The 26,673-nt window shown below is 51.1% G+C and overlaps 2 protein-coding genes across 2 annotated transcripts in view; one reads left to right on the top strand and one right to left on the bottom strand.

Annotated features, from left to right (window-relative positions):
- Positions 1-10,667, top strand: part of cemip2 (cell migration inducing hyaluronidase 2) — an 82,617-nt gene extending 71,950 nt beyond the window's left edge. Inside the window, exons 21-24 of the mRNA XM_038804103.1 lie at positions 1,184-1,285; positions 3,926-4,068; positions 5,282-5,391; positions 10,437-10,667. Of these exons, the coding sequence (XP_038660031.1) occupies positions 1,184-1,285; positions 3,926-4,068; positions 5,282-5,391; positions 10,437-10,627 (546 nt within the window). The 3' untranslated portion in view covers positions 10,628-10,667. The remainder of the gene's footprint in view (positions 1-1,183; positions 1,286-3,925; positions 4,069-5,281; positions 5,392-10,436) is intronic.
- Positions 10,668-13,340: 2,673 nt separating this feature from the next.
- The window catches only part of si:dkey-238d18.4 (TBC1 domain family member 15), a 74,456-nt gene continuing 61,123 nt past the window's right edge, over positions 13,341-26,673 (bottom strand). Inside the window, exons 9-10 of the mRNA XM_038804102.1 lie at positions 20,116-20,257; positions 13,341-13,695 (exon numbers count right to left, since the gene is read on the bottom strand). Of these exons, the coding sequence (XP_038660030.1) occupies positions 13,536-13,695; positions 20,116-20,257 (302 nt within the window). The 3' untranslated portion in view covers positions 13,341-13,535. The remainder of the gene's footprint in view (positions 13,696-20,115; positions 20,258-26,673) is intronic.

Genomic DNA, 26,673 nt, shown 5'->3' with positions numbered 1-26,673 from the left:
TATCGAAGTACAATGAAAAGTATTTTTCTGCGGCCAAGGGAACGTACACAGTACGTACACAGTAGACAAAAGAATAATCAACAGAGAACATTGACAAATGGTACATCGACAAACAGTGATTGGTTACAGTACGGAACAAGGCCAAACAAGAGCAGCATAGGGCGTCGTGAATCGTGTTCTTACAGGGAACAGATCAGTCCGAGGGGGAGTCGTTGAGGAGTCTGGTAGCTGTGGGGAAGAAGCTGTTCCTATGTCTAGATGTGCGAGTTTTCAGACTTCTGTACCTTCTGCCTGATGGAAGGGCCTGGAAGAAGGCAATGCCTGGGTGGGAGGGGTCTCTGACAATGCTGTCTGCCTTCCTGAGGCAATGGGAGGTGTAGACAGAATCAATGTGGGGGTGACAACTTGTATGATGCATTGGGCTGAGTTCACCACACTCTGCAGTTGCGATCTTGGGCCGAGCAGTTGCCATACCAGGCTGTGATGCAGCTGGATAGGATGCTCTCCATCGCACATCTGTAGAAGTTTGTGAGAGTTGACGGGCGGAAGGGGATAGATGGAACCAGAAAATCCCGACCGTGGTCACTGTTCTAATGTCGGAAAAGCAGGAGACACCTCGGAGTGTCCGGAGATTGTGAGATACGTTCTACGGTTGAGGGCTAATCTAATCATCCTGAATGAAATGATTGAAAGGATCAGAATATGGATAAATCGTGGCAAACGATTTCCTCTGATTGGGCGGGGCGGGGGGGGAGGTCCAGAACAAGGGGACCGAACCTTAAAACAAAGGCTAGACCAATCAGGGGTGATGTCAGGAGCACTTCGTCACTCAAAGCGGAATGGAAAATCCGGAACTTTCTCCCCACCCAAAACAAAAGCTGGGGATGACTTGAAAATTTCAACGGCGAGATTGATAGATTTTTTGATAGGCGAGGAGTGTGGAGCAAAGGTGATGGGGGGGCCCGAGGCAGATTAGCCATGATCCAATCGAGTGGTGGAATAGGTTCGAGGGGCTGAATGGCCACCTCCAGAACACTGCTCTGACCAGATTGTTACATTCAAGCAATTTGATTCCCCCTCGGCTGGTAACAGCTGAAAGGCGCCATTACATTGAAAGCTGGGTCAGCCACTGTGATGGCTTTTTCAGATGAGGACTAATTTCCAATTTGTTGATATTCTGCAGCTAGTTTTCACAAGCGATCCTCACCAAATCTACCTCCTCGTGCAAATCCAATCCCTCAGCAAAGGCGAGATTCAGCAGGGACACGGAGAGTCCTACATTTCTGTAAGTAACTCTCGAGCTGCTTGTGTCACTTTTATTGAAACAGAAACGACCGTGGGACGGAGCACCGTTCACAGAAAAGATAAGTTGACGATAAGTGGGAATGAATGTGGAGCTGAACTGACATTTGGAACTTCTCCTCTTCTGACAATATTCGACAAATTATGGTTTCTTAACTAAGAGAATCTAAAGCTCTGCTGCCTGTTTGTTGACCCACAGTAATAATTCCCGTTCCCCTATCCCCTCCTGTGCTCGCTGACCTACATTTGGCTCCTAGTCGAACAATGCCTTGATTTTAATATTCTCATCCTTGTTTTCAAATCCCTCCATGGCCTTGCCCCTTCTCTCCCCGCACAACCCCCCGCCCCAGCGATGTCTATTCTCTCCTCTAGCCCTGTAACCCACCACTCTCCGCACTTCTCCAATTCTGGTCTCTTGTGTACCCCAAAACATAATTTGCTCCATCGCGCCTGCAGTAGTCTGGGGCCCCAGGCTCTGGAATCCCTTCCCTACACCCCGCTGCCTTTCGCTCACACTTTCTCCTCTAACACACGCCTTAAAACCTTATCTCTTTGATCAAGCTCTTGGTCATCTGACCAAGATTTGACCATCTTGGCCATATCTCCTTGAAATCAACACAAGATACTGCGGATGCTGGAAATCTGACACAGAAACAGAAGACTCTGGATAAACCCGGCAGTTCTGTCAGCACCTGGGGAGGGAGAAGCTAATGGGCGTGATTTAACTGGACAGAAACAGAGTCCTGTTTTGGGCATGTTTAGATGGGCCCCAGGGTGGCACTACCGGGGTGCCTGGGTGTCCTCGTGAGTGCGAGGGTACCACCCTGCCCAGAGCTTGACCACCCTGGGGTGTCTAATGGTCTGGGGAGAACACCCAGGTACCATTTTGCCTGGTCCACATTTGTGGAAACCAGTGCTAAACGGCACCTAATAGATCATTTAAATATGTTAATTTGGATCTCACCCAGTGAGGGCGAGATCCAGATTGCGACGTCTGGCGCGTAACCCCAGGTTAGGGAGGTGTGCATTGTCTCAAGCCAGGACAGTTGGTAGGATTTCGCAAGCCCAGGCCAGATGGTGGGGGGTGGATGGAATGCGACATGAATCCCAGGTCCCGGTTGAGGCCGCACTCGTGTGGGCGGAACTTGGCTATACATCTCTGCTTGGCCAAGTTCCGCACACACGAGTGCGGCCTCAACCGGGACCTGGGATTCATGTCGCATTCCATTCATTGGTTCAGGACCTGATGGCCATGGGAGGTTTGAAAACACAGAATTTACAGTGCAGAAGGAGGCCATTCGGCCCATCGAGTCTGCACCGGCTCTTGTGTTCATAACATAGCCAAACAGATAGTCCAACGGCTGAAGGGTCGAAAACCAGAGGTCACAGATTTAATGGAACTAGAGACAGTGAGTGGTTAGAATTTGAATGCGCTGCTTGATAGGGAGGTGGAAATAAACTCACTGGCGGCTTTTGTAAGGGAATTGGCTAAATACTCAAAGAGGAAACAAATTGTCGGGATTATTCAGGGTGGGGCGAATTGGAAGGTGCCAATGTTGTATTATTCTACGTTTCTATGGAAGATCTTCCCGCATCGGATTAGTTTGAATTGTCCAATGAATAATTAGTCACTGTTTATCTGGTGATTGGCTTTTGTTACCCCCGGGCCAAGTCCCTCATCTTCCCCAAGTCCGTATAGCATCGAGAACACATTGAGCTGCCCTTGTGTTACTGAAACATCACTCGGAAATTTTCATTCGATGGCCTTTTGATAGCTATGGGGTATTGGGGGGGTCACGTAACCAAAGCAGGCAGATGGAGTTTTATAATGATAATCTTTATTGTTACAAGTAGGCTTGCATTAACACTGCAATGAAGTTACTGTGAAAAGCCCCTAGTCGCCACACTTTGGCGCCTGTTTGGGTACACAGAGGGAGAATTCAGAATGTCCAATTCACCTAACAAGCACGACTTTCGGGACTTGTGGGAGGAAACCGGAGCACCCGGAGGAAACCCACGCAGACACGGGGAGAACGTGCAGACTCGGCACAGACAGTGACCCAAACTTTTGAATCGAACCTGGGACCCTGGCGCTGTGAAGCAACAGTGCCAACCACTGTGGCTGCCGTGCCGTTATGGTACAGATAAGCCATGATCTATCTGAATGATGGGATAGGTGAGAGTGGCTAACTCCGGCTCCTATAGATTCACTGGGCTGCGATGTGAGTGCAGCGATATTGAGCGATATGCACAGATTCTTGCTGTGAATGCACAAAGGGTAGGAAACGATTGTGGAGAGAAAGGTTTTCGAGTAGCTCCCACCAATCCTGCTGTTGGGTGCATTGTAGTCGGGATAGCATCAAGCCGCAGGGTATGAGAGAGAAAGAGTGATCTGAAGTTTGGAGCGCTGCTGTGCGCCTCCTAGTGTCCAAGGGTGGTGGTGCTGGTTGGAACCCGCGATATCGCTTGGCTGCAAGGATTATGTGCTCCAGTTAGATTCTCGTACCTTCAAAGAGGAAAACCGGAATGGTTTCTATACTCGGTTTAAGGGGAAACACTGAGAGACATCTCTTCACCCTTTCATTATCTGGCTCCAGCATGATAACAGAGTGCTTCTTTTTAGGTGAATGGCACCAAGTTCCCATTTCAAAGGGGATTCTTCACGGTGACGGTCGATGCTTGCAGTGGAGCGGTTACCAAAAAGATGTCATTTGCCAAAGCTGATGAAGCCATGGCCAAATACCTGAGCACTGGAATCTCTCAGAGGTACGGTAAAGAGGAAGAGACTTGGCACTTACTTTAGAATGTGGAATGGGGCATACGTTTTTAAATTCATTCTTGGGATTTCAGCATTGCTATGGGCCAGGGTTTAGAGAACCCCAAAGTGTATCATGGAGTTTACCTGATCCACAACTTTTAATAGATTGTGGTATGGGGAGCACACGGCCCACTCTACAGGTGTGGTACAGCAGAAATGGAAAAGTATTTTTTAAAGCAAAACAATGTTTATTCTATGAACTCAAGTTAACCTTTCTAAAACAAACAGTAAACATCTTAGCAACCAGTAAATCAAATACACCCCCCCCCCCAAAGAATACAACACTAAGTAATCTGTAAGCTGTCCTTTTAACACCCAGAAGACTTAATAAACCTTTAAACAGAAGCACATCAGGGTTTACATTCACTTCTGAGAACAATTCTGAATTCACCAAATGATCCAGAGATAGTCTTTCATGGCAGAGAGCTCAACAGTACAGCTGCTTTGTCTGACTTCAGCTGCAACACACTGAAAAACAGACACACCCAAGCTTTTCTCAAAGTGAAACTAAAAAGCAGAGCCAGTTGGAGCTGTGTGAGCTCCACCCACACTCTGACATCACTGCAGTAACATGAGCAGCCAAACATTTCTTAAAGCGACATTCTCATGACAGCATCTCTGAAAAAGTTGCTGTTTATTTATTCCCCAACGGATTGCTGGAGGGGGGGGGGGGGGGGGGGGGGTGCAGGGGGGTCATTTTCCTCAGGGATTGGAAAACCTGGATGGGAATTTTAAAATGGAGGTGTTGTTGAACCAGGAGCCAGTCAATGTTGGCCAGCGAGCAGAGGGGAAGAGAGGTGAACGGTATTGAGGGAAATGTCCTGTCTGGTTTAATCTCACCGATTGGCTGGGTGGGTAGGTTAGAAAGTGTTTGTTCGCACTACAGGCATTGGAAATCGGGAACTCTCTCTCCCAAAGGGATGTTGGGGGTGGGGAGGTCCAGTGAAGGTTACAAAACGGAAATTGATCTTTTTCTGTTGTTGGGCATGGAGGGATTAAGGGTCCACAGAGCCAGGGAGAGCAGATGGCGTTAAGATATGAACCAGTCATGATCTCACTGCACACTGGAACAGGTTGGAGGTTGAATGACCCCCATCTTCGTTCTTACGTTCTTCGATCAGTTGTGCATCTGTCAGTAATCGAGAGTGTTTCCTTTTCCAGATCAATTATTTTATTAGGTTCAAAAGACACAATTAGTGGGGACATTGATGCCATTTCTGAAAAGATGGTCCCCCTGGGCACAGCGAAACCTGCACAACTTCACAAAAAAGGTGAGTGCCTTTGGTCCCAATCTGTAAATGTCTGTCAGTCTCCCGTGCGACCATGAAGATATCATTTCTCATTTCTTTGTTCATGGGGTGTGCGCTTCGCTGGTTAGGCCAGCTTTTATTGCCCATCTCTAATTTCCCTTGAGAAGGTGGTGGTGAGTTGCCTTCTTGAGCCGCTGCCGTCCAGGTGGTGTAGGTACACCCACAGTGCTGTTAGGGAGGGCTTTCCAGGATTTTGCCCCAGCGACAGTGAAGGAACAGCCGATATATTTCCAAGTCGGGATGGTGAGTGACTTGGAGGGGAACCCCCAGGTGGTGCCGTTCCCAGGTATCTGCTGCCCTTGTCCTTCGAGATGGTCGTGGTCGTGGGTTTGGGAAGTGCTGTCGAAGGAGGCCGGACAGGTTCCACTATTTTCTTTATTAGTGATGTTTGACTAGTCCACTGTTGGTGTTTTATCAAATGTACATTTCTTTCCATTCTGTATTTTGAATGAAAGTGCAGTTTTAATGAAAACAAAGCCTCGATAATGTGACAAAGAATGGAATGGGAAATGTGATTTACACTGGGAAGGATTTCCTGGTACTGTGGTTTTGTGATTTTAGTCTGCTTGGAGCTCACTTAAAACAGGGATGGTGGGTTCTCTGAATCCTCCTGGTTCAGCCCTAACAGAGCGAGCCTCTGGTTTGATTTATAGCAGATCATCCTGGATTGGGGTGTGGCAGCCTTGGAATGATGTTCAAAAACTCTCTCTTCCTACCCCTGAAGTCTTGCTGTGCCTTTAACAAGCTCGGGATGTTCCGAAGCAAAGTTGGAAATGTGGTTACCACAGCGAATTCACCCCCTCCACCCTCCCTCCTCTTCCAAATAGCAAGCGTGGGATTGGTTTTACCCGTACATCCACTTGAGGGAGCGGATGGGACCCCAGTTAACACCCCACCCGAATGATGGCATTCCTGACATTGATGCACTCCCTCAGAGCTGGGAGAGTCAACCTAGATTTTGTGCACAACTCTCTGGAGTGGGACTTTGACGAGCAACCTTCTGACTCAAGTGGGCTACCCAGTAAGCCACAACTGACTCCTAACTCAATGGGCTGCATTCTCTGTAGCCCAACGCCGAAATCGGAATCGGCGATCGGGCGGAGAATGGATTCTGACACCGGGAACGGGGCGGATGCCGGTTTGACGGCAGTCCGCTGTGCTCCACCCCCTCCAAACCGGCGTCACCATGCCTTGTGCCGTCGCAGGGCCGCTGGGCATTACATCGGCTGGCCAACTGCGATGCTCCGCCCCCATTGGCCCGGGTTCCCGACCTGCGGGCCACGTGTGTTCCCAGCGGTCGGGAACCCGGCGTGCCGGCTGCGGTCTGTATCCAGCGCCGCCAAACTCAGCCGGGATCCGTGCCGTTGGCCGAGGGGCTTCTGCTAGGGCTGGGAGGGTAGGGGGGACTGTTGTGGGGTGGCCAGGGGGTTGCAGTGGGCGGGTTAGGGTTCCATGTTTTTCATCGCGATCGGTGCAGGCAGAGCCACGCTGGTGAGGGGTTCACGCCGATATTCCTGTCGTGAACCACCCGCGGATTCTCCGTTGGCGCCGGCACTTTGCCGCTGGAACGGAGAATTCCGCTCAGTATCTTCTCCCTTTCCCTGCCCATTGCCAGGAGAGAGCAAACAATATAATGTGCATGTCTGTGGTAAAGCAGCAGTGTTTCTGAAGAAAACGGTCTCAGTGTGTTGGCTGGTACCCGAGGGGTTAGTAAATTATAAATTCAAAGGTAAGATGCTTCACTCCTGCTTCCTAATGTCGCTCTGAATATTCTGATGGGTAACTTGAATAAAATCTTTATTTGCCAGTTATAAATTGAGGCTTTTAAGATATTAGCTGTGGTGTTATGAATGCCAGAGTGCCATTAATTCTGTAAAGGTACAACTGAGTACTCGACAATAAACGTGGGAAGCGGAATATTATTGATTAATATAATTGCAGCATTTTAACCGCACACAAATTGAAAGTGGGTTGAAAGCCTCCAGGCGGTGTCAATACCTGCGAATAAGGAATATAAGCCAGTGATGTATCTGGACTAGCTGCACTTAGCAATAAAGCCTCTCTAATGTTCTGCAAGACACATGACCGAGATATACTAGAGCAATTTCCAGGCTGTAATCTCAATCAAGCTTTCAAACAGCAGGTACAAGCCCCTTGAGCTTTGATGCTCTTGCTCTGTGATGCAATTTTAAATCCATTCGATGAAATTACTGCCTTGTATATACTTCCCGGTGTCTCTTATGCAGGGGCAGATTTACACTTTGTGGGGTCCCCCCCCCCGTGCTCACCTTCGGTTTTGGCCCTTGACCAGCTGCCTCACCTCGCGTCCCGCCTCGCTGTTGCCGACTGCCCGCGAAACCTGCTGGCTGCGCCTTTTCCCCGCAAAAGTAAAATTCAGGACCCCCTGCTTCTGCCCCTCCTCGCCTCACGTTCCCCGCGCCTCAATGTTCGGACCAGGCTGTTTCCCTGCTCTTGAGGGGACTTGACCAATCAGAACCTGATATCACTCTGCATTTATCAGCGAATTGGAGTAGCACGAGAGTGAATATACAAATCTCTCCGGCATCTCGCAGTGTTGCTCGGCCTCTGTCTGGAGCTCGGTCCCGCTACTAAACGGGCTGCTTCCCTCATTCAGCCTGTTGCTCTTACTGATTCCCTTCTTATTTTTTTTTTAATAAACAATTTTATTGAGGTCGTTTTTGGCTTTATAAACAGTTACAGACATCATCAGAAAGAAAGCAAAAAAGGCAAAAATGTGCAAACATCCACGTACTTTCAATACTTCCACCGTAACATATTGCACAAGCCCGCTCCCCTCCCACCGGTACTACCCGCCATATTTTCCCTCCTACTCTACTCTACCCCCACCCCCCTGCTGACGCTCACTCTCCCGCAAAGAAGTCAATAAATGGTTGCCACCTCCGGATGAACCCCTGCACAGATCCCCTCAAGGCAAACTTAATTTTTTCCATCCCCAGGAAACTCGACATGTCCGCAAGCCACCACTCAGTCTTCGGGGGCTTTGAGTCCCTCCACGCCAATAGTATTCGTCGCCGGGCTATCGGGGAAGCAAAGGCCAACACATCGGCCTCTTTCTCCCCCTGGACGCCCGGGTCTTGATTCCCTTCTTATAACTGGAAATGTTGGGGCATCATACAACACAGAAAGGGGCCATTCGGCCCATCGTAACTCTGCCAACCAAGTTATCCGATAGTCTCACTCTTCACCCTGCTCTTTCCCATTCACGCTGCAAACTCTTTCCTCCCCCATGCTAATACGAGTATTTATCCAATTCTCTTAAAAGTTACTTTTGGATCTATTTTCACCCCCTTTTCATGTAATGCATTCCAGACCAGAACACTGTGGAAAACAAAACATCTCATCTCTGCGTGCCCCCCCCCCCCCAATCCATGGATTGTTTTATAAATTACTTTACATCTGTGTTCTCTCCAGCCAATGGAAACACTTTGTCTGCTCTACCAGGATCTGTCTCTTGTTCTCGCTGTAGTTCTGACTCACTTCTCTCTCGTGAAACTCGTGCTCAAAGGAAGACTTGCTTCACGGCCAGCAGAGCACTCTCTGAGATGCAGTCACTGTTGTGATGTGGGAAGCAGGGTGATGAATCGGTAGGCAGCAAGATCCCCCGACAGCAGTGACCTGTTTAGTGATGTTGATTGAGGGGTTAATATCAGCCAGAATATAGGGCAGCACGGTAGCATTGTGGATAGCATAATTGCTTCACAGCTCCAGGGTCCCAGGTTCGATTCCGGCTTGGGTCACTGTCTGTGTGGAGTCTGCACATCCTCCCCGTGTGTGCGTGGGATTCCTCTGGGTGCTCCGGTTTCCTCCCACAGTCCAAAGATGTGCAGGTTAGGTGGATTGGCCATGATAAATTGCCCTTAGTGTCCAAAATTGCCCTTAGTGTTAGGTGGGGTTACTGGGTTATGGGGATAGGGTGGAGGTGTTGACCTTGGGTGGGGTGCTCTTTCCAAGAGCCGGTGCAGACTCGATGGGCCGAATGGCCTCCTTCTGCACTGTAAATTCTATGTCTATGTAAAAAAAGAACTCCCCGGCTTGTCTTCCGAATAGTACCGTTGGATCTTTTACATCGCACATGTACATCAGATATCCATTAGGTCTTACCATTACTTCTACGAAAGGTACAAGTGAATACTGGACAATCGAAGTGCGAAATAGAATATATGTTGATTAATATAATCGCGTTTTGATTGTCCACAAATTTCAAGTTCGGAACCTGTGGCCCAATGGATCTGCCTGAGGCAGAAACTCTGGGTTTTAATCCCATTCCAGAAAGGTATGTTTGTAGGGAAGCACGGTGGCAGTGATTAACACCGCTTCCTCACAGCACCAGGGTTCAATTCCGACCTCGGGTGACTGTGCGGAGTCTGCACGCTCTCTCCTCGTGTCTGCGTGGGTTTCCTCCCACAGTCCAAAGATGTGCAGGTCAGGTGGATTGGCCATGGTAAAATTGCCCCTTAAGTGTCCAAAGATGTGCAGGTTGGGTGGGGTTACGGGGATAGGGCGGGGGAGAGGTCCTAGGTAGGGTGCTCTTTCAGAGGGTTGGTGCAGACCCGATGGGCCAAATGGCCTCCTTCTGCACTGCAGGGACTCTACAGAAGTGGGAATAATATCTCCAGGGTGAAACATATTATTCTAGTTGCAAGATTTATGAATGTATTGACATGGATTTTACAAACAATTGTTTATCATTTAGAGCCCTTTGACTCGAGCAAAATACACGAGAAGTGAATTGAATCCTGCAGTGGCTTCAGTTTTGCACCTTTAGTTAAAAAAAAATTAATTGTGTCAAATCCAAAAAACAAAAGTATCAGGTTTAATTTTCCAAGGTTAGTTGGTTAAAAGTGCTCCAGTCAAAATCCTCTGCTTTACTTACTTAACATTTGCAGAATTTTCTCAGTACGAGAGAGAATGACTTGCGTTTGCACTGCTGCCTGCGTGACAATATACTCTTTATTCTCTTGCAGAGAGCGTTGCTTTCTTTGGATATAAAGGGGAATTTAACCCATCGTGGACCAGGCTGTATAGCAGCCCTGCTGGGCAGAGCTTGCACCTCTTGGAAAAGTACATCCCCCTTCAACTGCAAGACTATGGCTGCACCAACGTGACCAAACCTCCAAGGAAGGAACTGGAACTGCTACAGAAAGCTTTACAGTGAATATAAATTTGAATAAACGTGACCTAACTTATTTTACTAATGCTGATTTTATAGTCTTTTTTATTCCCCCAGAGATATCTACATCCCTCTGCCCTTTCTCATCTCTCCCTCCCCTCGATCTGTCCAAGTAAAGGTACAAAACGGTGTCAAATAAGGAGAAATTAACATTTCACATCGACCTGAATCGTTAACTTTATCTTTCCACGGATGTTGCCCGACCTGTCAAGTCTTCCTAGCATTTTTTGTTTCTCATTCCTGCGCTGATTTAGTATAGATTCGAAAGACATATATTTGGCTTTTTGAAGCGTTTCCCGTTCATTTGATTTGTTTGATTTATTGTCATATGTACCAAAGTACAGTGAAAAGTATTTTTCTGCGGCCGAGGAACGTATACAGTGGACACAAGAATAATCAACAGAGAACATTGACAAATGGTACATCGACAAATAGTGATTGATTACAGTGCGGAACAAGGGGCCAAACAATACATGAGCAAGAGCAGCATAGGGCGTCGTGAATAGTGTTCTTACAGGGAACAGATCAGTCCGAGGGGGAGTCGTTGAGGAGTCTTGTAGCTGTGGGGAAGAAGCTGTTCCTATGTCTGGATGTGCGAGACGTGGGGGAGGGGGTGATTACATTACTTTAGTCTCAGACTGCATTTACAGTTAAGCTTCTGTTAATGGGAATGAAATAATTGATACTGGAGAGGTGTGGAGCATTACAAATAAGATGGCCACCAGCAAATCCAGTAGAGACACAGGTGAAAGTTCATCTGCGAGAGGGTGGTGAAAATTATAACTGGCTACCACAGGGTGTGTTTCGGTGACTGGCATAGATGCATTTAAGGGGAAGCTGGATCAACTGGAGGTAGAAAGGAATAGGAAAACTTTGGTCAGTGAGCTCAACAAAGAGTCTACCAAGATCACATTTTATTTAACATTATTCATTAACAGTAATAAAGATCCATTCAGCATGTTTTTCTTTTGCCACACTGCAAAATTTCAAAGAGAAATACTTTTCACAAATGCAGGCTTCCCCGTAGCCCACTGAAATATCACGGGCTGGGCCCTAAATGCAGTTCATGGAGCATTTATACCAGCGGAGGTGTGGTCAATTAATGGAAGGACCAAGGCACAAAGTGGTAGAATGGCAGTTCCTGCCCAGGGACACTGCACCCCCAGGGCCCAGGGACACTGCCCCCCCCCCCCAGGGCCCAGGGACACTGCCCCCCCCAGGGCCCAGGGACACTGCCCCCCCCCCCCCCCCCCCAGGGCCCAGGGCCACTGCCCCCCCCCCCCCCCAGGGCCCAGGGCCACTGCCCCCCCCCCCCCCCCCCCCCAGGGCCCAGGGACACTGCCCCCCCCCCCCAGGGCCCAGGGACACTGCCCCCCCCCCAGGGCCCAGGGACACTGCCCCCCCCCCAGGGCCCAGGGACACTGCCCCCCCCCCCCCCCAGGGCCCAGGGACACTGCCCCCCCCCCCAGGGCCCAGGGACACTGCCCCCCCCCCCAGGGCCCAGGGACACTGCCCCCCCCCCAGGGCCCAGGGACACTGCCCCCCCCCCCAGGGCCCAGGGACACTGCCCCCCCCCCCAGGGCCCAGGGACACTGCCCCCCCCCCCCCAGGGCCCAGGGACACTGCCCCCCCCCCCCCAGGGCCCAGGGACAACTGCCCCCCCCCCCCCCAGGGCCCAGGGACACTGCCCCCCCCCCCCCAGGGCCCAGGGACACTGCCCCCCCCCCCCAGGGCCCAGGGGACACTGCCCCCCACCCCCCAGGGCCCAGGGACACTGCCCCCCCCCCCCAGGGCCCAGGGACACTGCCCCCCCCCCCCCAGGGCCCAGGGACACTGCCCCCCCCCCCCCAGGGCCCAGGGACACTGCCCCCCCCCCCAGGGCCCAGGGACACTGCCCCCCCCCCAGGGCCCAGGGACACTGCCCCCCCCCCCCAGGGCCCAGGGACACTGCCCCCCCCCAGGGCCCAGGGACACTGCCCCCCCAGGGCCCAGGGACACTGCCCCCCCCAGGGCCCAGGGACACTGCCCCCCCCCAGGGCCCAGGGACACTGCCCCCCCAGGGCCCAGGGACACTGCACCCCCCAGGGCCCAGGGACACTGCACCCCCAGGGACACTGCACCCCCAGGGCCCAGGGACACTGCACCCCCAGGGCCCAGGGACACTGCTCCCCCAGCGTCCAGGGACACTGCCCCCCCAGGGCCCAGGGACACTGCCCCCCCAGGGCCCAGGGACACTGCCCCCCCAGGGCCCAGGGACACTGCACCCCCAGGGCCCAGGGACACTGCTCCCCCAGGGCCCAGGGACACTGCTCCCCCAGGGTCCAGGGAGTTGTCGTCGGGCAGATTTGCGGCCAAGGAAATTTGTCAGCAGTGACCAGACAGCCACCTCGTGAGCGCCTATCCTGACATCCGACTTGGAGGAGCCTCGATGGGATCAGCATTATCCGACCTCACTCATCCCTCCTCTGCAAAGCAGTGAGATGTCGGGCACAGTGAAGACCCAAACGCAAGGCGAGGGCAGAAACCGTCCAGGAACGAGCAGTGCTTTGTCGTGATAGAAGGCCCAAAGCTATTGCACAGTTTAGTCTATAAAGTGGCCTCCTCCCCCTCAAAGCATTTGCTGATTGACTTTAACTCAACAATCTTGTGAGAGATTGGTGGGCCACATTTTTAGAAAGGGGAAAATAAAATTATTGCGTTTAAATTCAAGACTTTTAATGGCTGGGACATTGCAGTAATAATACTGACAAAAATGAGCCAATTGGGCTTAAAAATACAATGTAAATAGCGAAGGTACATTCAGTTTGGGCCATTGCTTCGATGGGTCAGGCCCGCCGGGTTGGCTTCTCCTCTGTGGTCATAACCTGGATGCAACGAGAGACTGTCCAACCTATCAGGAGAACAAATCCATCAGCTTGAAACTGAAGAAACCCTTTTTCTTTGGCTCCGTACAGAGTTTCTTGAAACAGTCCATCACCGATTTGTTGCAGTAGTTGAAGAATGCTTGCTCCGCTCTTTCAAGAACTCTGTCCAGGTTGAGTGCTCCCTGCAAGCTGGAGATATAAAGAATGCGGTGTAATGGAGATGACGAACAACTGCCGTACAAAATGTACAAACATAGGCATCAATCAAGAAGTGACCAGCTGCTATACCCATCTGCTGGCGTGTCAAGTCTTCCTCAATCCTATTGGGATCCAATGCTGGTCAATATTAAGGTTGAGATTGACAATTTGAAATTACCCTTGATCCAATCTACTAATTTTTCAAAACAACTCTAAGTTGCTAATTGGGACCTTGGACCCCCAGACATAAAAATTCCTGAAACCAAGAGGCGTTTTCAGGGAGATGTATACACATGGGCTGGAATCTCCGATTTTGAGGCTATGTCCGGAGCATGTGTCTCGTCTTACGACCAAAGGTTCAGCGCCGCTCTGCACCGATGCTCCACCCCGTGGGGGCTAGCAGCCGCGCCATGTAAAGCCCCCGGCGACGACCTGCGGCGGACCTGACCTGCCAGATAGTGTCACCCCGTAAACCCCCTCGCCACCCCCAGACCACCCCCACCCGTCCCTCCCCGCTGAAGCCTCCCCGGCCAGACGCTGCGACAACGGATGAACGGACATCGCGTGACAATCGCCAGGCAGGAATGTTCCCTTCCAGTCGGGGAACACTTCAGCAATCAAGGGCATTTAGCCTCTGATCCCCGGGTAAGCGTTCTCCCAGGCGGCCTTCAGGACGCGCGACAACGCAGAATGGCTGAGGAGAAACTTATAGCCAAGTTCCGCACACATGAGTACGGACTCAACCGGGACCTGGGATTCATGTCGCATTACATTCACCCCCCACCATCTGTCCTGGACTTGCAAAATCCTTCCAACTGTCCTGGCTTGAGACAATTCACACCTCTTTCATCTGGGGTTACCCCCATCTCTGGCTCTGTAAAGACTTAATTACCTACAAATGCTCACATTCAAAGTATCGTCTTGCATTTTTGACTTTGTCTATATATATATATATATATATATATATATATGTTTCGGGAACCTACCTCTTCTTTCACCTGAGGAAGGAGCCGCGCTCCGAAAGCTCGTGTTTGAAACAAACCTGTTGGACTTTAACCTGGTGTTGTAAGACTTCTTACTGTGCTCACCCCAGTCCAACGCCGGCATCTCCACATCATGCAGAATAGAGTGAGGATTCGCAGGCTGATTGGTCCTGATGTGAAGACTGCTTCCACGTGGCTGGATTATAATCACCTTCCTGCCGGCTGAATGGGGGGGGGTTTGGGTGGTGGGTGGGTCTTAGGGGCTCCCTGGGGACTCGAGAGTCACTCACGACCATCGGATGCCAGGATCCCAATAGATGGAAAGACTCTCCGCTTGCCGGGGCCATCATGAGTGGAGTTTGAACCCTGCACTTTCTCACTCAGGATGGGCGACAGCACCACTGAGCCAGAGATTTGCTCCTCACGAGTGGCAAGTTTAGCAAAGGAATTTCATTCAAACCGTAAGGAACACCACTTCATTTCTCCCCGCCAGTTGTCATGGCAGAAATGTGTCACCAGGGATTCTCCAGCGAACATCCTGCTTCTAACCCTCACACTACACTTCCACTGTTCATCTTGGGCTATCCAAGAGACAGCAGCCAGCACAGACCTGATGTGAGGTTTTCCTGTGATCCATAGAACCCCGACAGTGCAGAAGGAGGCCGTTCGGCCCATCGAGTCTGCACTAACCCTCGGAAAGAGCACCGTACCTAGGCCCACAGAGTGTACAGAACAGAAAAATGTATAGAACAGAAACAGGGCATTCCGCCCAACTGGTCTGTGACAGCAGTTATGCCCCTATTGTGTTAATTGTTTCAATTCAGGTTAGTACATGTAGGTGGAGGGCTTTTAAGGATGGTTATTTGAGGATAGAAAGAGTCTATTAATTTTGGTTCTCAAGACTATTAAAAGTCACCGTGCCCCATTAAGAGGCTGTTTGTTAATCTGATTATTTAGTTTATTTGATAATTTTGTTGGTATAAGAGTATACAGACAGGCTTCCTGTCACAGTCTAGCGAAGTCAGGAGACAGGAGCCTGGAATGTTTCAGTTTGTGAATAAATTTCGCCCAAGTAAAGACTGGCTCTGGTTTCTTCCTTCACCAGTTGGCCGTCAGGATTATAACACGGGAGCCGTGTTCCACCTTCTTTCTTTTGGAGGTGGTGCCCATTATTGCGGGAGCAAACATTTAGTTGTTGCAGAAGGAGGCCCCACAGTGGACATTTCGGTCAGGCCGAAGTGTCGTCTCATCTGATACCCCGTCTGGAGTGTGGCTATTATCACCGGGCTTCTCGAGTACTTGTTTTGGGGAGGATGGGGGTGCAGTTGTGACTAGGGGCCTATGCAGGAACTCTCCCATTCTGCTCCCGGTTCCTTCAACCATCCCTTCACTCTTTCTGCGATGGCCGCCCAATGGTAGACCTGGAGGTTTGGGAAGGCCGGGACTCCCATGTTTCCTTCCCTTTGTAGCACCTTCTTTTGAATCCTCGGGGTTTGCCACCCACACAATTGCCATGATTGGTTTGTCTACCATGTCAAAGAAGGCCTTGGGGATATAGATCAGGAGGGATCTGAACAGGAAGAGGAATCTGGGCAGCATGTTCATCCTGATCACCTGTCCCACCTCTGCAGGTCCTTCAGGTTCCATTCGTTGATCTGTGTCCAGTCGTGGGCTATTTGGATCCCCAGGTAGCGAAATTTGGTTTGGGCTTGTCTGATTGGCAGTCCCCTCAGCTCCGTCCACCCCCCCTCCCCCCCCCCAACCCCGCCGCAGATTCACTGGGACGATCTCTCGTTTGCTCGGGTTGAGTTGGCGACCCAAGAAGGCGGCAAACACCTTGAGGAGTTTCATTATCCCTTCCATGCTGGCCCAGGGTGTGAGATGTAGAGCAGGTCATCCACCTAGAGTGAAACTCTGCTCCGTCTCCCCTCTGGGTATCTCTCCATCCCTTCGTCATTCTGAGGGCGATCGGCAGTGGCTCGATTGCCAGAGCAAACAGCAGCGAGAACCGCGGGTATCGCTACCTTATGCCTGTGTGCAGCTGGAAGTACCCGAGAGCTGGTGGTGATTGTGCGTACTCTCGCCATGGGAGCGCTGTACAGTAGTTTCACCCAGGATGTGAACCCTGGTCAGAACCCAAACCTTTCCTGTATCTCTATAAGGTACTTCCACTCGACTCTGTCAAAGGCCTTCTCTGCGTCCAGGAAGATGATGACTTCTGGTCTTCTCTTCTCCGAGGGGGTCATCACCACGTTCAGCAGGCGCCTGATCTTTGATTTTCAAAGCTCGTCTTGTCTTCCGGAGCTCTCCAGCTGCCTAGCCAGGATCTTCGCATCTACATTGAGTAGTGAGAAAATCTGCAGGACTCCAACTTAGTCGGGTCTTTGTTCTTTTTGGGTATCAGCAATATTGAGGCTTGCGCCAGTGTTGGTGGCAGGGAGCCCCTTACCAGCCAGTCTGTGAACATCCCCCCCCATAAGTGCGGGGCGAGTGCTGGCGTGAATTCTTTGTAGAGGTCCGTCGGGAAACCATTTGGTCCCGGTGCCTTCCCCGCCTGCTTGGAGTTGATACTCTCCATGACTTCTGGTTCTAATGATGCTTCCAGGCTCCGTCTCTTCTCGTCCCCCACCACTGGCATGTCCAGTCCATCGAGCAACTGCTTCCACCCCGAGTCACCCACAAGGGGCTCGGAGGTATACAGCCCTCGGTAGAAGGTCACGAAGGCCTAGTTAATCCTTTACTGCGTGGCCACCAGCTTCCCACTGCTGCCCGTAACCTGGGCTTTTTCCTCCTGGCTGCCTGCTTTCTCAGCTGGTGAGCCAGCAGGTGGCTGGCTTTGTTTCCATGTTCATCGAAGATCCCCTGCATCTGGCGGAGCTGGTTCACTGCTTTCCCTGTGGAGAGCAGGTCAAAGTACATTTGTAACTTGTTCCTCTCCACAGTCAGGGTCGAAGAGTACTGCTGGTCCACCTCCTGTATGGAATCGACTAGCTCTTGCCCTCTCGTATCTTTACCTGCCTTGTACGCAGTAATTTTCCTTTTTACCACTGCCTTCAGTGCCTCCCAGAATGTGGAGACTGAGACCTCCGCATTCTGATTGTACCCGTCTATGGCCTGTGACATGTGTTCACAGAAAGCCTTCTTGGCCAGGAGGTCCGTGTCCAGCCTCCACAAGTGGGGGGGGGGGGGGGGGGCATTGAGCCCAGCCCATCTCCAATCTCACATCCAGGTAATGTGGAGCGTGGTCGCAGATTACGATAGTGGTGTATTCCGCTCCCACTATCCTTGGAAGCACAGCTTTCCCCATTATGAAGAATTAGATCCTGTGTATCTGAGAGAACATAGAACAGTACAGCACAGAACAGGCCCTTCGGCCCTCGATGTTGTGCCGAGCAATGATCACCCCACTCAAACCCACGTATCCACCCTATACCCGTAACCCAACAACCCCCCCTTTAACCTTACTTTTTTTTAGGACACTACGGGCAATTTAGCATGGCCAATCCACCTAACCCGCACATCTTTGGACTGTGGGAGGAAACTGGAGCACCCGGAGGAAACCCACGCACACACGGGGAGGACGTGCAGACTCCGCACAGACAGTGACCCAGCCGGGAATCGAACCTGGGACCCTGGAGCTGTGAAGCATTTATGCTAACCACCATGCTACCCTGCTGCCCCAGAAGGAGGAGATCTCTTTCTCCCCCGAGTGTGTGAACCTCCATGGGTCCACTGCCCCCATCTATTCCATGAACACGGCCAGTTCCTTTGCCATATTTGTTCCAAGCCTTATTAACGAGTCGAGCATTTTACGTCAGATTTATTTTACCATCCCCTATGATGCTTCCTCCGGAAATTTCACACCTCACACCATCGGTCTCCAATAGCTTCAAGCAGTCAGTTCACCTCCACCACCACTTTCCCCAGGGCGACAAATACATACTGGTGTCATCCGTGTCAAAGAACAATTAGTAAAAGATCTAATGAGCAACATACAAAGTGTTGTCCAATAACGAGGGAGCATTTACACTCTGGTTATAGGCAACGAGGAATTGCCTTCAGGAAAGTTTACCTTTAAAATAAAATTTAGAGTGCCCAATTATTTTTCTTTTTTTGTCTCCCCAATTAAGGGGCAATTTAGCGTGGCCAATCCACCTACCCTGCACATCTTTTGGGTTGTGGGGGTGAGACCCACACAGACATGGGGAGAATGTGCAAACTCCACAAAGACAGTGACCCGGGGCTGAGATCGAACCTGGGACCTTGGCGGCGTGAGGCAGCAGTGCTAACCAGTGCGCCACTGTGCCGCCCCTTAGGAAAGTTGATTAAAGGTTTTAGCGAAGGCCTGTCCCATTCAGTCCCAAATATCTCAACGGATCAGGGTTGGAATCTGATCCACGATTGTAGGAGACACCTGGAGTTTGATTAAAGGTTAATTGCCGTTGCTCGAGTAAATCACTCGGTTGTCAGAGGAGACCCCGTGACAACAGCACTGCCCACCAGCAAATGAGTCCAATGCCAACATGCTTAAGGCAAGGGGGTGGCATGGTGGCTCATAGATCATAGAATTTACAGTGAGGAGGCCATTCGGCCCATCGAGCCTGCTCCGGCCCTTGGAAAGAGCACCCTACTGAAGCCTACGCCGCCACCCTTCCCCGTAACCCAGTAACCCCACCTAACCTTTTTTGGACACCAGAAGTGGTTAGTACTGTTGCTTCACAGCTCCATGTTCGATTCCCGGCTTGGGTCACTGTCTGTGTGGAGTCTGCATGTTACCCCCGTGTCTGCGTGGGTTTCCTCCGGGTGCTCTGGTTTCCTCCCACAGTGCAAAGATGTGTGGGTTAGGATGGTTGGTCATGCTAAATTGTCCCTCAATTGGATGTGCAGGGTAGATGGATTGGCCATGCTAAATTGCCCCTCAATTGGATGTGCAGGGTAGGTGGATTGGCCATGCTAAATTGCCCCTCAATTGGATGTGCAGTGTAGGTGGATTGGCCATGCTAAATTGCCCCTCAATTGGATGTGCAGGGTAGGTGGATTGGCCATGCTAAATTGCCCCTCAATTGGATGTGCAGGGTAGGTGGATTGGCCATGCTAAATTGCCCCTCAATTGGATGTGCAGGGTAGGTGGATTGGCCATGCTAAATTGCCCCTCAATTGGATGTGCAGGGTAGGTGGATTGGCCATGCTAAATTGCCCCTCAATTGGATGTGCAGGGTAGGTGGATTGGCCATGCTAAATTGCCCCTCAATTGGAAAACAAAATTGGTTACTCTAAATTTATTTTTTTTAAAACATGCTTAAGGCAGATTGCTGTGCAATATTGAATTGTAAATGCTAAGTCCTAAACACAGGTAAAGCCGATCTATTCTTCTTGGCACTATCGAGAAGAATAAGTGATAGAGAGAGAAAGCGCTTGTAACATTTACCCGTTTGTAAACTGAATGAGTTCCACTTCATCCGAGCACTTTAACAGCAGCTCCTTCTTCTCCAGCAAGATTGCCGCACAGATGAAGAGTTCAAAGGTGTAATCGTTATTGGTGGATGGCAACTCCGGCCTGATCTTGCCTTCTGTGGGTTTGCGGGAGAAACACAGAACACAGTTGACGAACATCAGAATCACGCCTTATTGATCAGTCAACTTTGCCAAGGAAAACACTGGCGCAATTTCATTTTCTGTTAAAAAGGAGAGTACATGATTTGCTAAAATTTACAGGCCCTTTTAATTTTCCAAGCTACCTTTTGATCAGACAACGAATTGCTCCTGCCAACACCAGATCACAGCCATGGACAACCTGGCTGCAGATACAGTGACTGTGGCAAGATATTTTAGGAGGAAAAACGAGGAGTCATAGTGACCCAGGTATTCACAATCCCTTGGAATAAGGACTTCAGTTAGACAGTCAGAAAAGAGAACAGTGTGCTGTCCTTTGTGTTTCTAATTTTAGGATAGTTGGCGTAGTGTACAAAGACCACAAATAGCTTTAAATTGAACAAAGCTATAAATTTCTTAACACTACTTAATTGGATTTGGCACTTACTCCTATGTAATACACAGTTGATAATAAACATATAATCTACACTCATCTACTACTAATCTCTACACTATTACATTAACTATTGTAGCCACCTGGGGTGGCCACATCCCGATTTCAAAATGGACACTTGCAAAGAGTAAAGGGAAAATTGGACAATGCTAAGAAAACAAGCAGGTGCAAGGTTTGCCTGTGGATTGGAGTTTGCAGCTCCCAGACAAAACCGATACTGCAAAACCAATAGCATAGTAATGAGCTATCTCCGGGGACAAAAGAGAAACACTTAAGCAAATGGTACCAGGGCAGACTCCCCGGTGCCAGTGGAGACTAAAACAGAGGCGGGCCAACGGTCACCTAGGGCCCGCCCAGCGATCAAGCAACCACCCCTTTATTGGAGAGAATCGATACAGATGATTAGAACATGGTCCAATTAATTGGGGCCAAGTTCAGGAACCGCCCAGAAGGGCGCGAAACCCTTTGGGGTATAAAGAAGAGTCCCCAAGGTCAGAGCGCTCTCTTCTTCTTCACCTTCATCTTGGCCTTGGCTCTCAGCGACGAGAGACCCGCCAAGCACCAGCCAAGTAAGTCTAAGGTCAACGCACGCTACGAGATAGGCGCTCCTAGCTACTATTCTATACCAGTTCGAAGCCAGCAGTATCAGAACCGGACAACGGCCATTGTTCCTCTGACTGAGTGGGCCACTCGAAGCTAAGTATAGGCTTTTAGTAGTAGTTGTAGTTTAGTGAGTAGAGTTTGTGCATGAGTAATAATTGACTGTGTGTGTAAATAAATGTGCATTGATTTCAAACTTACTAACTGGTGTATCGAGTCTTTGATCAGTATTTGGTTTTGAACCTTGTGGTGGTATCAGAAAGATACCTGGCGACTCTTGAGCAAAGGTAATTAAAACAGAGCAAATTAAGGAGAGCATAACGAGCAACACTATGATCTGCTCTCACTCACACTATCTTTCCTTCAGTCTGTTCTCTAGCTTTCTCGTTAAGCTTTTTCCACAAGGCTTAGCATCAATGTCTTATATACTTGTCCATCTAGCTCCCTCAGACATTACATTAACCCTTGCAGTGCTCTACATTTACTATAATGTCACAAACGGGTAAAGGGATAATAACAAATATTTAGAACAGGTTGAGTACCGCAGGTTGCAGAAAGAATTTTAAGGTAGAGTTTAAAATTTAGATTCACCAGGGTGATCCATGTTATAAAGTAAAGTTTGAGATTCTGGGGCTCTTACCAGCAGAATAGAGAAGGTTAAGAGGCAATTTAATGGGAGTATTTTTTAGGTTACGAAGAGTTTTCATACTTTTTACGGAATGCAAGGAACAAGTGGCCATGAATTTGAAATTGGCAGCAAATTTGGATAATGAAGACCGCGAGGGGGCCAGAATACCTCAATGGGCCAAGCAGCCCATTGACGTACTATGATTCTTGGAAAAGAGTGAGAGAAATTTCTTTACAGAGAGGATTGCTGGGGCTTTGCCACTGGGAGCAGCTGACGGGGAGATGCTGCATCTTTCGAAGGGGAAAAAGAGATAAAGGTTTGACGCTGGGAACTGTACAGGAGCTTTGGAGGGAACAGTACAACGGGATTAGTTCAGATTGTTCTAGCGAATAACCAAAATAGATAAAAAGGGCTGAACAGCTTCCTGCTGCTTTGCAGTCATCTCCGTAGTAAGAGAACAGAACACAATATTACTATCTATGGTACAAAGAATTACAGAAAGCCGCTCTGTTCATCAAACTTGCTTACGCAGCAAGTTATAATCATGTGGAGTGCGGGCAGGAAAGGAATGGGTGATTTCTTTAAAAGCAAATATTAGCAGGAGTATGGGAAAGGAGCACGTGTTGGGGGGTGGGATGGGGGCTTGCACAGACACAATGGGCCAAATGGTCTCCTGCTGTGCTGCATGATTCCACAATTGCCGGTCCCATCCTTGACTCCAGATAAGCTATCTAGTTTAGCCCTGCACTCCCACCCACTCCCTCCGATCTTATTAATGTATTTGTTTAAAGAAGCAAATTCCCTTTAAAAGAGGGAGGATAACCCAACAGCGGAGTCTGTGGCAGAGGATGCCATCATCTGCACAGAATAATTTAGTACAGGAGGCCATTCGGTCCATCATGACCCTACGGCTCTTTGGCGGAGTTATCCAGTTAGTCCAACTCACCCCTCTTTCCTCACAGCCCAGCAGACGTATTTGTCCAACTCCCTTCTGAAAATCATTACTGAATCTGTTTCCACCGGCCTGTCAGAAGTGTACTCAAAAACTTTAAAACTTGCAGTATAAAAAAAGTGCTTGTTCATAGAGCATTGGCTCAGCAATAGAGCATTGGCTCAACTCATAGAGCACTGGCTCAGCTCATAGAGCACTGGCTCAGCTCATAGAGCATTGGCTCAGCAATAGAGCATTGGCTCAGCCCATAGAGCATTGGCTCAACTCAAGCTCATAGAGCATTGGCTCAGCTCATAGAGCATTGGCTCAACATATAGAGCATTGGCTCAACCCATAGAGCATTGGCTCAACCCATAGAGCATTGGCTCAACCCATAGAGCACTGGCTCAGCCCATAGAGCATTGGCTCAGCGACAGAGCATTGGCTCAGCCCATAGAGCACTGGCTCAGCGACAGAGCATTGGCTCAATTCAAGCTCATAGAGCACTGGCTCAGCGACAGAGCATTGGCTCAGCCCATAGAGCACTGGCTCAGCCCATAGAGCACTGGCTCAGCCCATAGAGCACTGGCTCAGCCCATAGAGCACTGGCTCAGCCCATAGAGCACTGGCTCAGCTCATAGAGCACTGGCTCAGCCCATAGAGCACTGGCTCAGCCCATAGAGCATTGGCTCAGCCCATAGAGCATTGGCTCAGCCCATAGAGCATTGGCTCAGCGACAGAGCATTGGCTCAGCCCATAGAGCACTGGCTCAGCGACAGAGCATTGGCTCAGCCCATAGAGCACTGGCTCAGCCCATAGAGCACTGGCTCAGCTCATAGAGCACTGGCTCAGCCCATAGAGCATTGGCTCAGCCCATAGAGCACTGGCTCAGCTCATAGAGCACTGGCTCAGCTCTTAGAGCATTGGCTCAGCCCATAGAGCATTGGCTCAGCTCATAGATCATTGGCTCAGCCCATAGAGCACTGGCTCAGCTCATAGAGCACTGGCTCAGCTCATAGAGCATTGGCTCAACCCATAGAGCACTGGCTCAGCCCATAGAGCACTGGCTCAGCCCATAGAGCACTGGCTCAGCCCATAGAGCACTGGCTCAGCCCATAGAGCACTGGCTCAGCCCATAGAGCACTGGCTCAGCCCATAGAGCACTGGCTCAGCCCATAGAGCACTGGCTCAGCCCATAGAGCACTGGCTCAGCCCATAGAGCACTGGCTCAGCCCATAGAGCACTGGCTCAGCCCATAGAGCATTGGCTCAGCCCATAGAGCACTGGCTCAGCCCATAGAGCACTGGCTCAGCCCATAGAGCACTGGCTCAGCCCATAGAGCACTGGCTCAGCCCATAGAGCACTGGCTCAGCCCATAGAGCACTGGCTCAGCCCATAGAGCGCTGGGTGGGGTGTTGGAGGGGATGCGGGGGGGAGGGGTGTTGGAGGGGACGCTGGGTGGGGTGTTGGAGGGGGCGCTGGGTGGGGTGTTGGAGGGGGCGCTGGGTGGGGTGTTGGAGGGGATGCGGGGGGGAGGGGTGTTGGAGGGGGCGCTGGGTGGGGTGTTGGAGGGGGCGCTGGGTGGGGTGCTGGAGGGGACGCTGGGTGGGGTGCTGGAGGGGACGCTGGGTGGGGTGTTGGAGGGGCGCTGGGTGGGGTGCTGGAGGGGACGCTGGGTGGGGTGTTGGAGGGGTCGCTGGGTGGGGTGTTGGAGGAGGCGCTGGGTGGGCTGCTGGAGGGGACGCTGGGTGGGGTGTTGGAGGGGCGCTGGGTGGGGTGTTGGAGGGGCACTGGCTGGGGTGTTGGAGGGGCGCTGGTGGTGCTAGTCAACGTACATGCATCTAATTGGGATGTCGCAGCGTTTGTAAAGGGACGAGTGGGAGCGATCCCGGATCTGGATACGCACCAACTGATTATGGGTGGAGATTTTAACTGTGTGATGGAGCCGAGGATGGAGAGGTCAATGGGAAGGTCGAGGATGGTGAACGAATTGGGAGGGTTTATGGAACGTTTGGGAATGGTCGATCCGTGGAGGTCCAGGAACCCAGGGCGGAGGGAGGGAGCACCCCGTCTTCCCACATGTGTATATGGGGTACTCTAGAATTGATTTATATGTGATGAGTCAGGCGGAGCTGGGGGGGTAGTGGAGTATGTGGGAATTGTGATATCTGATCATGCGTTGCACTGGCTGGAGGCGAGGATCAGCTCCGGACAGGTGCAGAGGTCAGGATGGATGCTGGATCCGGGTCTCTTGGCGGATAAGGGGTGAGGCTGGTGATTAAGTGGGAAGGTGTCTGCAGCCACGTTCTGGGAGACGTTGAAGGCGTTGGTTCGACAGGAGAACATCGCATTCAAGGCGTACAGGGATAGGAGGAGGGCGGTGCACGGAGGGCTGCTGGGAGAGATAGTTGAGGTGGACAGGAGATATTCGGGGGGGCTCCCACTAAGGAAGGGTGCAGCTGGTAAAGCTGAATGTGCTGCCAAGGTTCCTGTTTGTTTTCCAGATCTTCCCGATCTTTCTCCCTCAGGCCTTCTTCCGAAGGTTGGAGACAGTGATATCGGAGTTCATATGGGCAGGGAGGGTGCCGGGGGTAAAGAGGCGGAGGCAGAAGGGGGGGGGGGGGGGGGGTTAGCGCTCTCGAACCTGCTGCACTATTATTGGGTGGCGAATGGGAGGTGGTGAGGCGATGGTGGTGGTGGTGGTGGGGGCGGGGCACCAGCTCCAGGGAGGTCTACGGGGTGCCCGGTGGTACAGTCGGCGGTCAGGGTGTGGAATCAGCTGAGGAGATGCTTTAAACCCGAGGGGACGTTGATGTTGATGCCACTATGCCGGATCTATAGGGTTAAGCCGGTGGAGATGGATGGGATGTATGGGAAGTGGAGAGTATTAGGGGCTTGTACTCGGAAGGAAGGTTTGCGGGTCTGGATGAGTTGTGGGCGAGGTTTGAGTTACCCAGGGGCAGTGAGTTTAGATACAGGCAGGTGAGGGACTTGGCACTGAACGGGTGGAGGAAGTTTCCCAGGCTGCCGGAGTATACCTTATTGGAGCCACTGCTGCTCCCGGATAAGCCGGGGGAAGGTAGGGATGGAAATACATACAGGTGGTTAGGGGAGCAGTGCAGGGCACAAGTGATAAGGATTGAAAACAATGGGGGGAGTTGGGGGGAGGGGGGGGGGGGGGGGAATAGGCTGGGGACTGCGGTGCGAGGCGATGCAGTTAGTGAACTCAGCCTCCTCCTGAGCGAGGATGAGCTTGATTCAGTTCAAAGTGGTGCACATGACCCGGGTGAGGATGAGTGGGTTCTTCCAGGGGCTGGCCGATGGGTGCAAGTAGTGGTGGCGGGGGCCGGATATTTATGCGCACATGTTCTGGGGTTGAGAGAAGCTGCAGAGATACAGGGAAGCGGTGTTTGGGACACTATCTAAGATAGTGGGGGTGGAGGCCAGGCTGGAGCCGATGGTTTTTGGGGTATCGGAAGTGCCGGAGCTGCTGGAGGCGAAGTGGGCCAATGTTGGGGCCTTGGCCTCTCTGATTGCCTGGCGAAGGATCCTGTTGGATTGGAGGTCGAATTCGCCATCGGGGGTGGCGGCCTGGCTGGGGGAGTTGGACAACTTTCTCAGGTTGGAGAAGATTAAGTTTGAGTTGAGGGGTTCAGCGGAGGGCTTCGAGACACGGTGGGGGATGTTCATGACGCTGTTTGAGGCATTGCTCTTCGTGGGGGAGGGGGGGGGAATGGTATAAAAAGGGGAAAACTGTACAAACTGGGGGCTGTGATTGTAC

Source organism: Scyliorhinus canicula, chromosome 8 (genome assembly GCF_902713615.1).
Source record: "Scyliorhinus canicula chromosome 8, sScyCan1.1, whole genome shotgun sequence".
Taxonomy (NCBI): domain Eukaryota; kingdom Metazoa; phylum Chordata; class Chondrichthyes; order Carcharhiniformes; family Scyliorhinidae; genus Scyliorhinus; species Scyliorhinus canicula.
The sequence above is the reverse complement of the archived record's forward strand: the minus strand, read 5'-3'. Positions and strand labels throughout refer to the sequence as shown.